General features: G+C 34.9%; 2 protein-coding genes across 2 annotated transcripts in view; one reads left to right on the top strand and one right to left on the bottom strand.

Moving 5' to 3' along the window:
* The window catches only part of LOC110028169 (flowering time control protein FY-like), a 44948-nt gene extending 42987 nt beyond the window's left edge, over positions 1-1961 (top strand). The window contains exons 10-12 of the mRNA XM_020729912.1: positions 1109-1360; positions 1686-1786; positions 1869-1961. Of these exons, the coding sequence (XP_020585571.1) occupies positions 1109-1360; positions 1686-1775 (342 nt within the window). The 3' untranslated portion in view covers positions 1776-1786; positions 1869-1961. The remainder of the gene's footprint in view (positions 1-1108; positions 1361-1685; positions 1787-1868) is intronic.
* Positions 1962-8327: 6366 nt separating this feature from the next.
* LOC110028174 (ganglioside-induced differentiation-associated protein 2-like) overlaps positions 8328-12414 on the bottom strand; it is a 5585-nt gene continuing 1498 nt past the window's right edge. The window contains exon 3 of the mRNA XM_020729918.1: positions 8328-8711. Coding sequence (XP_020585577.1) covers positions 8480-8711 — 232 coding nt within the window. The 3' untranslated portion in view covers positions 8328-8479. The remainder of the gene's footprint in view (positions 8712-12414) is intronic.

The raw sequence follows: 12414 nt of genomic DNA, 5'->3' as shown, positions 1-12414 counted from the left end.
GTAGTGGGATTAAGGCTTTGTTGTTGTTGTTGTTGTTGTTGTTGTTGTTGTTGTTGAGCTTAGTTCATGTTTGTTTCAATATAATGATTATTAAGTTATTATCGAGTATATTAATGAGTAGTATTATCAATCGTTTTGATTTTTAACAAAACTTTTATTGAGTAAATTAAAATTAGTGCTATCAAGCTATTTATTTTTTGTCCAATAAAGTCTTATCGAGCGAACTAATAAACATCATGACTTGGCTATTTATTTTCTAATGAAACGAGGTTTATCGAGCTTATAAAGTAGTTATTTCTTCAACTTACAAAAACAAACAAGCTTTTAAATGAAAGAGCTACTAATAAGCATACAAAATGCACAAAATAAATGAGCAATTAAACAAACAACTGTCTTATTTTATGTATTATAAATTAAAATGTTATTTTAATTTATTATAAATAAGTTTTAAATTGAGCTTTAATTTAATGTCTTCACAAGTATTAAATTGGGCTTTATTTAAGCTTTATTTATTAGCTTCTTAATGAACTTTAAATGAAACTGTTTATCATGCTTCTTAATGAGTTTGTTCGTGAGCTTTAAATGATATTATTTGTCAACATAAATGAATCAAATAAGGAAGTTGTTCAAGCTTATTTATTTAACAATTAAGTATTTATAAAAATATTCAAATTTGTTCAATTAGTTATTCAAACGAACGTGAACAAGTTCTTATTGAGCCGAGCTACGAGTAGCTTTTTGAACACACTGGTTTATTTGTAGTCTTATTTTTCAGCTTTGTAGGACATTCACATTCTCACACGTGACAAATGAATGAATACCTGTATAATCACAACCCTTTTTTTTCCACGTATGTTCTCTCAAGATGATCATTCGTGCAGCTGTGATGTATATGTAAACATGAAATTGTTCAATTGCAGATTATTGGTGTGCTGAATTTTCAAAATAATTTTGTATTTTAGATACCACATAGAATCTCAAGTTTCCGAAAATCCATGATCAAATATTTGCTTACCCAAACAACTGTTAGAGTTTGATCTCAATATCCAAATCGTTTGGTTTTCTTTGATATGAGTGCAATATGCGAGTAATTAATTACAATTTTCAGCTAATGCAGGTGTCTGCTAATCCAATGATTTCCCCATTGCCTCAAGCCCATATAGTGGGTCTTAACCAAATGCAGCAGCCAATTGCAATCCCGAATAATAACTTACAGCAGAGCCTGGGAGGCTTTGGCGGCGGCTTGGCGAACCTTCAGAATCCCGCGAATCCGGTCGTACAGAATTTTCCAATGGGCGGATTATTTAACCGACCACCGGCCGGAATGATTAGCCCCATTCAGGGAATGAGTGCCTTCCAGGTATTAAATTAGCGGCATTTACGTACATACCACACAATTCTTAGATAGTTACATATGTAACGTCCAGAATTTAATATTTATGCTTTATACCACTTTATTGCCATAAACCTATGCATGATAACATTTTCTCCTTTTCAAGTTATATATTGTGGTATGTTTGATGTGATATTAAAGATATGAGTGTTATGTATGTAAATATAGATAATAATTCTGTGGTATTCATGTAAATGCCTGATTAAATCATCAACTGATGCTCGGCTTTTTCTCTCTTAAACATGACCCGATCATTTTATTTATCGAAATGTTTATATTTTTTTATGGTTAGCCTGGAATGATGGATGTGAGGGCAGCTGGAGTGGGCCTCGGCGGGAATATGGGACTTCCGCCGCCATCGCAGAGTTCCGGACCCCAATAAACTTGATTCAGGTGAGATATGTAGATTATTCAGTATCTATATTTGACTGTTCTTTAAATTTCTGTTATTATTATTATTATTATTATGTTTCAGGTACTGTCTTTTTTAGCCAGTTTTGTAACAAATTTTAGACCAGGAGACTTATAATTGAGAAGCACTTTTAACTGTGGTAGCTGATTGATAGCAGCACTGCTTAGAATTTTCTTTAACCAAATAATTGCTGTATTTTACATTTGTTGCTGTTTTAAATATCTTTTTGATGTTAGTTTGATGCGATCTTCTTTTCATGAATCTAAGCTGTGGTTTAAAGAACCATTTTTGGCTGGGAGAAAATGGCTATGGATGCATTGTTCTTTACATTATTTTCCTGAAAGTTTTGAGATTGGCAGGTTTACCTCCTAAATACTGGGCAATGAATGTAAAGTTATGTTAAGTTTTTTTAAAAAGGAATTATCAATAAATTGAACTATAAATATAATATAATAAATAAAATGTTATTGAGGCCTCTTATTTTTATTTTAGATTCTTTTTCTGTGAGGAATCATGAATAGAGATAATGCATATTTTCTAAATGTTTTTTTTTATAGTTTTTTAATGTTTTTTCCGAGCATAAAATGGTCTGGAATGTAATTTCTTATTGTGAACTGTGGGTGAGAATTATTGCTGACTCAATTTTTTATGTTGTAGCAATATTACTAAGAATTTGTCTAGGTATTAAGGGCCTTTTGCTGGAATTCTTTTGAGATTTATATGCCACTGGTGTCATATCACTTTAGTGTCGAATCAAGCTAGCTACGGAAATAAAAAAATGGAGAGAAATTGAGGCTCTTCCTTCAGAATAGCCTTTGTCGTGAAAAAATATTACATCAGGGCTTCTCATGTAGAGCGCAAGTAGAGCTATGTGCCGGGAAGGTGATCGGCCTAGTAACATAAGGGAATATTCATCATGTGTTAATCATATGTTATTGTGCGTGTATTATTCATGTGTTATTGTGTTATTATATCATCAAAAATATTCTCATAATACAATGACACCTGAATAAAATACAATAACACATGAATAACGAACGATAACACTTGAATAAAATGAGTGTAATATTCACTGTGTTACCGGGCCGATTACCTTCGCGACCTAATTTCATTGACTCTGCACATAGCTCTAGGAGGCGGAGTCCTGATGTAATATTTTTTCTTTTGTCGCAGCTACTTCTTTATTTACTCTGCCATAAAATTTCATGAGACATAAAAATTATTTATTTATTTTTAAAATGAACGAATTATATAAATAAATAATTTATTCTCTCTTACGTTTGCTTTCTAAGAATTTAAGGCTCATTATGATATTGCAATTAGGGTGTTCAAACTACAATTTTTTTTTTCGTTGTTCTTTTTTGATAGTTCCATTAAAACTTGGTTGCTTTCTACTCTAATTTTTAGAACTTTTTTTTTAAGATTAAATTTTTAATAAGATATATTATTCCTATTGTATTTCTTTCTTATTTGATGGTGATTTACGCATGCTCTCTCTCTACGTGTTACGTACTTTTTAATTACTTGTACCCATATTAGTATGACATTGACTTTATTTTTCATCTTATTACTCTCTTTAGCGCTCTTCGAATATATATATATATATATATATATATATATTAGCTCTAAAGAAAATATTTATTCTTCTTTCATTCTATTCATATATATATATATATGTAGACGTATTGTATAGCACACCCACAATACATACATAGACGTATTGTATAGCAACAAAATCCAAGGATCAAGTTCAAACTATGCCAAACAATTAGGCGGTCATTTTGCCAATTTTAGTTAATTGAAAATGTTGAATCCTAAAGCGTTCAGGTAACACAAGGTATAGAACGTTTTAGTAGGAGGAGGTGAGAATATATATATTAAAGAGCAATAAAGTGTGATAGTCCCTGATTAATGATATTGAGCCCTTATTTATGAGAATAGGTCTCATTCCTACAAAATTGTAGATTAGTCTTCTTATCTTTAGGCTTTAAAGGGGATTTTTGTAGTACTTACAAAGACATTAGATTATAATAAGACTGATGAACTGATTCAGTCAGTAAAAAAGTTAGTTGACCGCTTCCCTCGTTTTGATTCCATTGGTACATGTCGATCAGTCTGAAAATCGATCATCGTCCTATGGGAAGCTCTCTGCCATGTTCTTTCGATCGTTCGATCTAAATGCCTTCTTTGCTGGCGTCAAGCTTGTTTGATCGGTAGTACATTCCTTCTGAATTGTTTGTTTACTTTGAGATTCGTGCTAACATATTTTTTATATACATATTTAATTCTTCAATTCTCTTGCTCATTAGAGGCTGCACATAAGAACAAGGTAATCTTTTTAACATGTAAGAAAAAATTGCTAACATATTTTTTATATACATATTTAATTCTTCGATTCTCTTGCTCATTAGAAGCTGCACATAAGAACAATGTAATCTTTTTTAACATGTAAGAAAAAACTAAATGACATTAATGTGCAAAAATGAAGCTCTCTGGATTTTCATGATCATGCCACTATAAATAAGCCATGGGATAAGGATAGTTTGTGTCATTCTCCTTTCCTTCTCGCTATATAGATTTTCCATCTTCACCTCCCGTGTTCGTCATTATGTCAATCGGAGGAGCTTCGTCTTCTGACAAAGACGCCCTTCTTAAGGCAATGAGTGATGCGGGTGAAAGCTCGTACGCCGACACAAAAGTCACGAACTGGCGAGCGCGAGGATCGAGTAGGATCCTTGAGTCTTCTTGTGAGCTCGTTGTCGAAGTGACTTTTGAGCACCCGAGAGGTCATTCAGGTGATTGTCTTGTTGGACATCCGACTAAGGTGGACATTTCCATTGGGGAGAAAGGGACGCCTGTTCAGGCTATGGCGTTGGTGACTTTTCGTCGAGGTGGTCAGGGCGATGACCGAGGCGAAAACACTATCTCATATGCCAAAGGGTGGCTTTTCTTTAGTGAGAAGAGAGCTAGAGAAGACTGGTAAAGATGTTAAATCTATTACTACAGAGCAGGTTGTTGTGGAGCGAGATGTTGGGGAGTAGGGTGTTGCAGAGTGAGGTGTTGTGGAGGGCAATTACAGAGCAGGTTGTTGTGGAGCGAGATGTTGGGGAGCAGGGTGTTGCAGAGTGAGGTGTTGTGGAGTAGGGTTGCGTAACGAGGTGTTTTGGAGTTGTGGATGGAGGAGAATTTTCCTTTTGGTGGGGGTAAAATTGTAGGTTCTCCGATCTCTTCCAACATGACAAGGGAAGAAAGCGTATCTGGGAGGCGCCTGGTGTCTATCAACTTCTTGGTGCACTGTCTTGCTGGAACGGAGGAGCCCTTCCTTCGTTTCATGTGGTATCCCCAAGAAGGTAATGACAAAGGAGTTGCTAAGTCTTAGATGGAGTGGGCCTGATGGAAAAATAAGTCGTTGCACTTCGTGAGGAGTTTGTTGTTTTTTTAGGGGAGATGCTTGTTGCTCGCAGAGAGATGACAAGTCTATGTTTAGAGCTGTTGGCAATTATAGAGGGCCCCATCGCTCAATCAAGAGATAGTTAGAATGAACACTTCAAGCTGATGGTGAATTCATGTATGAACGGATACATCACCAAGGGTTTGTCTCGAACGAAGCCGCGAACGACCGTTTAGTTAGGTTTTTTTCCTTTCATAGGTAGTTCCAAGAGTTTGACATCGTGTGCCTCCTTCTTTTTGTAAATAAATAAATAATGTAATGTAGTTTTCTGTTTTTTATCATGATCGCCTTTCCTTGAGTGTTGCACGATACCCATCACGTCAGTCTTGTAACTTGTAAGCGGCTTTTCATTTCCCTGTTTTTATATATATACACACTGTCTCTTTATGTTGTACACGCTTTCATTTCTTTTTGATTTGATATCTCTTCTTCCCCTCTTCTCCTATGTGTTATCATGTGCCTTATGACACGAAATTTTTCCCAGGAGTCGTTTGGGTTGATTCCTGCTTCAGAAGTTTCGATCCTTTCTACAGTTGACGTGATATAGATTTAATGTTCCTACATTCTCGATTCCTTCATCCAACTTTGACCTGCAGCTAGTCATGAGTGAACGACAGATCACTTCTCCTCCAACTTGATTTTCTACAAGGATCAATTCAAAATGGTTCATCGGTTGCCATTTTGTAAGTAACTACGATCAATTTTTAGACTGTATGAGGTTATCTCTGCTCAGGTTCTTCCCAACTCCGTGGTTGCCATAATGATCTTCATCCTCTTATGCCAAAAGGATGAAGATCCCTTCGTCAATCGAATTGTTCAACCATTTCTTCTATTTCAAAGATGGGTACGGATGGTTACATCCAATTCACTGTTGGTTCCAAGATTTATTTGGTGGTCCTTGAAAATAAGAGAAAAGATTGGAAGGCGAGTTCTTGGTGGGTTCCTGTGCAAGTGGTTGAGGGATTGGCACCATCTGATGGAATGTGAGGTAAAGGTGAAGACTCTTCTTGGTAGTATTATAAGGAGCTGATCGAGAATTAGTGTCTTTCGTTATTTCAATACCTCAATCCAAACGTGATAGATCGTATGATTCACCTCGATGGTATAAAGACTGTGACCAAAGGGCTATGGGCATCATTTGATACTTGGGAAGTGGCTATAGAGAAAGCTGCTGAGAAGAGGGCAACTTCGAAGAAGCAACGAGGAAGAGTCGGCCCTTATTTGTCTGGAAGAGGCAAGGGTCGATATGGCCCCTTCGGATCAACCTTGGAAGGTGTCAAAGGTGAGATGGTATTCTTCGTTTTGGTTGCTTGTATCTATGGACACGTAGTTATTAGAGAAGAAATTCTGAACTTCCTCTGTGCCTATACTTTTGCAAGCTCTCTTGAGAATGTGTTATGCAATAGTATTTATCTCCTTCCTTTGTCTCCTTTGTTTGAGGATTTAGAAAGTTCATGCTCTAGAACTTAAGTTCATCTTTTTTTCTCTTCTAAGTAATCTAAGGTTTCTTATCTTGAATTTTATATAACTTTCAGAACTTGTTCCCTTATCTAATTGATCAGCTGTGTCACAAACCCTCTGGTGCGATCCATCATTTTTTTTTTGTTCTTCAGTAAGCTGGAAGGATCTTCTTGTAGAGTTTGAGTATGAACTCCACACTCACTGTATATTTGAGTATGTTAAATCCTTTTAAGATGTAGGGCCCCATATTGTTCATGATTTCGTACAACCTAGTAGAGATATTGTTTCCAGGAGAAAGGTATTGGAGAAAATGATAGATGTGTTGTTAGAAATCATGTTTTTTACTCAATATTTTCTTTAGATTCTTGGGTAGCTAAGAATTTGCACAAAAAAATTCTTACATGTCCTTTTCTTTTTATCTCCTCAATCCCCCTGAAAGCTCTCTTAGACCTCCTAAATATATGTGCAAGAAAAGAAATATAAAATTACGTTTCATTCGATATTGTTCTGTCCACGACGTCTTGGTGAAAAGATCACAATGCGGGTATAAGACAATATCATAAATAAGGATTCACACATGTATTATGAGGTAATGATAATTCTTTTCCCAACAGCTCATTTGTCCCCGACTAGCTCGACCGCTTTGACTTAATTTGACCACTTTAGCTGGTGGACTTAGCTCGACCACTTTGGCAGATGGGATTAATTCGATCACATCGGCAGGTGGGCTTAGTTCGACCACCTCGATAGGTGGGCTTTTTTCAACCACTTTGGCAGACAAGCTTAGCTTGAGAATGACTTGATCTTCAAATACATTGAGCATATATGTTAAAACTAAATTTACATTGTTTTGACATATTCTTCCACGTGCAAAACCAAATTGAAATAATATATCCTATTTGTGTACATTGACATCAATGAAGCACCCGAATAGAGTGCTTTGACTGAGGTACACAAAATGTCTGTGCAAAACCATAAATTAAATAATAAAATAATAACAAAGGAATAGTTGGGAAATTACACAAGCCCCCTCTAGGTGTGTAAGTCAAGCCTACTCCTGAGCGGACTTGCAGACTCAATAATTAGCTCATGAACTCAGCTCGATATGCTAACAAACCAAGATCAAGCTAGCCTTGGCTTGCTCACTAGCTTGTGAGCCAAGCGGGTTAAAAAAAATAATTAATATAAAAAAAACTTAAAATATATTAAATTTGAAGGCTTAAATATTTTTTCTCTCCTAATTGCTCATTTTATTCATCATTTTATTATAAGAGTACCTTACATTAATATTATTTTCTATATTTTATAGTAAAAAAAATCGGGATTGAGCGCGAGCCAACTGGAACTCATAGACAAAAGCTTGAGCTCGAGCTCGATAAAATTAATCAAGCACAACCTCAAGCTGGATGTGGTCCGAGCAACTCATTTATACCCTAGCCCACTCAACAATGCTAAGCCACCTAATAAGGCTCTCCTTTTGTGAACTTATTTTCAAGTCATTCGTTAAGCTAGTATAATTTGAATAGATATTATGAACATACGATTATCATAGGCATTAGATTGTAATACGAATGGTCGAGATACAAACATCAACCCTAAAAATTAAACCATTAAGCACGAACGAGATTTATTATTACTCAGGCAAGATCAAATTCAAAATCATGACAATAACTACTAAATCATTATCAACCAGACTATCTGGCACCCTCTGCTATTCACATTATGTTTTCATTATTAGGGCCTATAAGAAAAAGTTGACTAATTACATATCTTCCCGGCAAGACCATCTATCTGCATACCTTCCAATTGAACCTTCCATGGCCTCCATAGCAGATAGGCGGAGAGGATCAGCCTCTAGGCCATAGTCTGTTAAAGGCCTGCGCTCAAGAACTTCATCATGACGCTGCACAAACTCTGGTATCTCAACCTGTCCCTTCCTTATGTCTGCCCACACGAACTCTAATCGGCTTATATATTTGATTTTCCAGTATATGCTGCAAGGTTCAAAACGACAACGCATCATTTATATAGATATATGTATAATTATAGATAATGATATGGTATTTTATGTAATGTGATCATTTACAATTATTCAATATTTAACTCATCTGCTGGTTTAAACAAAGTTAACTTAGCTCCCATCCTTTTCACATCTGCCAACCTCATTTGTTTTCCCGGTCTTAGCATTTCAACACACTAAAATTTACAGCTACATCATTTTTGCCCAGTTAAAAAAAAAGGGGAGCATTTCAAAACACTAAAATTTACAACATCATTTTTGCCCAGTTAAAAAAAAGGAGCATTTGCATACATGTAACACTTAAACTTTGGTTTTTGCATTTATATCACCCAAATCTTTCATATCACATCAAAATTATCACTATTTTTACTGAAAAAAAAAAAAAAGGTGAAATACACTTATTCATACATAGCTGGAAAAATTGAAGTTAAGGTGTTAGACGTAAATACATAAGAATCGAGTGGTATGCATGTAAATCTTCCAAGAAAAAAAAGAAAAGAAGTTAAATATGGTTGAATCTCAATCTAAATATCGGACTCAACATGGTAGTGGAACATATTTGAATTAACCTTGAACCGACTCGAATTTTAATCCTATCCATAAAGTTATTAATATCATATTTAGGCTAGGATCTACCCGGTCCAAACCAACCCAATTGACAAGACTACAATCAGTAGTGCTCAAACACTTCACTACAAAGGATGAAGTGTAATCCTCAAAAGGAAAGCGCAGGCTTCATTATTTTGATTTTATAGACTTAAAAAATCAAAGTAATTATAATATAAAGTAAGGAACATGAAAAATAAGAATTTCTCATACTTAACAAAATATAATTTTTTATTTGGTCTCATTGATTTAACGCGACAATAATCATATTAACATGAAGTTAATTATGTAACATTTATTCATAGGTAACATTATTAGAATAAATAAGTACTACAGATCAAGATTACAATGAGTTTAAATTTCAAATAAAAAAATACAAGAATGGATTAAGTAATCCAAAAGAAGAGCAACAAATAGGTGGTATTGAGTAAGGTCGATGGAAAAGTATAATGTCCATAAGATGAGATGAAAGACGAGACATAAAATCGCAAAGAAAACTCTTACATAAATGCATATTGATGCCAGCAGACATAATTCAAATAGAAGAAGTTAAGGAAATCTTGAACTTCTCATTGCAAAAGAATAGAAATTGTTTGTGAATAAATTTAATAAAACTCAGAATCCAAATTACATAAAATCAAACCAAGGAATAGGTAAGTCACAACATTATCGAAAGAATGAATCCCGAATATTGGTTATTACTACAACCAAAAGGAAAAACCTTTTGCATTATAATAAGGCTCTACGCCATTTCAGTTAAATCTAACTGGTTTACATGTTATAAATGGCACGGTACATACTTATGCCTGAAGTTAGCCCAGAATTATTGACGTTAAACCAAAAGGAACAAGAATGCCTATAAAAGTACTATGAAATGGGACTTCAACTCAATGTCACCTTTGAAGCACTGAAATTTTGATGAAAGTGAGTCATGCATGCAATATATCTATCAGAAATCATACTAAAAGGATTTTCACTGCAACACATTGAACATTTCTTATATAGCATTTCACCAGCCTTTTTTCATTTTTTTTTTGTTTGTGTTTTTTTGTTTCCAAATGCCGATGTATTAGCTATTCCAGTTTTTGTAACAGAGCCTCTAAAATATAAATCAATATTAGTTCTATGAAACATGGTTCAAACAGGCATATTACATGTCAAAAGAACTGAACAATACTTGATAAATGACATTAAAATTCTAGCAATAAATGAATAAATAAATAAAACTATTCATGTTCATCCAAATAAAAGTTTGACGAACATAATGCAATTTGAACATTAACAAATACAGAAGAACGGATGTTAAACCATCTTATCACAGCAGCCAATCAATAGAAATGTTGAATTTTATTGATCAACACCCAAATGACTATAAATTCTAATGAGTATTCAACTTGCAGATTTAATTTAATGAAGTATGTGAAGAAAAATAATATTGATTTACATTTTGCAACATTAATGGGCGAGTTGGAAACCGGGAAATTGAGTGCAAGGAAATAAAAAAGGAGTACAACATTTACATTGATGGTTGCAATTCATAATCAGTCAAGAAATTATTGGGATTTCATTTCTTCTATTTAGCTTTTATTCAATACAAACACAGGCTATATGATTAAGAAATATTAAAAGTCAATATAGATGGGAAAAAAAAAAAATCATTTTTTAACTGTGGGATGTGATATCGATTATCGGCCTTCTGAATGAAAGGGAGCATTTTTTACCATATTAAGTTTTAATTACGGTCCTTCTTGTTCATCATGCAAAATCTAAACAATTAATCAAAACTATTCATATTAAACCACACCATGAAAAGCAGTAAAGAAAATCAAGTAATAACAGAAGGTTAATGCTAAGCAAGTACTGAGAGCTAATCAAATTACTCTATAGTCCTTTGCCCCCAATTCCTCCCTACACCAGTAAACAACAAACCATAATGCACATAAATAGCACCAAAATTGAAATAATCTCCTGCACACATCCATCCTTCGACCTTCCATCCTTTAGCCTCTTCTACTATCATCACCCTCCTCTTTTCCCTAGTCATCAATTCCTCCCTTCGGACCAATCCAGCCCTATAACATCCCCCCCTTCTTTAGCTTCATCCCCACCCCAATTACCCCTTCAACCATTTTTTACAGATTCGACTTACTCTTTACTTCATGGAAGCACATCTACTATCAATTTTGTATCCACAAACAGCTCCTCCCTAGCAAACAAGCCCGCCATCTATTTCATTGCATGGTCCCACACAATCTGCCCTCCAACTCTTCTAAATCCACAGTGACAAGCTTCAACATCATCCTCGGTGTGGACATGATTGTGGCAGCCATGGTGATGCAAGGAGTGGCTCAGCTTTTATAGCGGGATGGTGGTGGGATGATGTTGAGTGAGGGATTAAGATATTAAAACTAGGAAGATTTACATAAAAGCGCACTCAGTTCTTATATATTTACATATCTGACACCTAAACTTCAATTTTTACATATATCGCCTTACCTATGGATGAAAATGTGCATTTCACTTTTTTTTTTAGTTAAAATAGGGATATATTTTATGGGATATGAAAGATTTGTGCGGTATAAATGTAAAAAAGAAAAGTTTAGGCGCTAGATATGTCAATACATTAGAAATTAGTAGTATGTACGTAAATGCCCCTAAAGACCATCGAATTGTGGCTAGGGGTGTAAACGAGCCGAACATAAGCGAGCCAAAGTTCCCTCGTGTTCGGCTCGTTTATATTTCGAGCTCAAAAAATGTGTTCGTGGTCGGCTCGTTTGCTTAAAGAGCCGAACACGAGTTATTCACGAACAAAGAGTTCTTTTAAGAACCCTAATCATGTAGCCATAAGACAACAAGGGTTTAAGCAAGATTTAAAAATTTGTAAAGTATTATGAGAGTCAACGACCCAATGAGCATGAGATGGCTTTGGAAGCTTCCTTCTATCCCCCCCTTCCTATATTGTCGCCTCTTTCAGTGCACACACCTCCCAAACAAACAATAACACTAAAGGAGCACCACTTCTTCTCTTAATACCCCTATGATTCTGAACAATTGGATAGATTGCAGAAGAC

The sequence above is a fragment of the Phalaenopsis equestris genome, unplaced genomic scaffold, assembly GCF_001263595.1.
Source record: "Phalaenopsis equestris unplaced genomic scaffold, ASM126359v1 Scaffold000499, whole genome shotgun sequence".
In the NCBI taxonomy this organism is placed as follows: domain Eukaryota; kingdom Viridiplantae; phylum Streptophyta; class Magnoliopsida; order Asparagales; family Orchidaceae; genus Phalaenopsis; species Phalaenopsis equestris.
The sequence above is the reverse complement of the archived record's forward strand: the minus strand, read 5'-3'. Positions and strand labels throughout refer to the sequence as shown.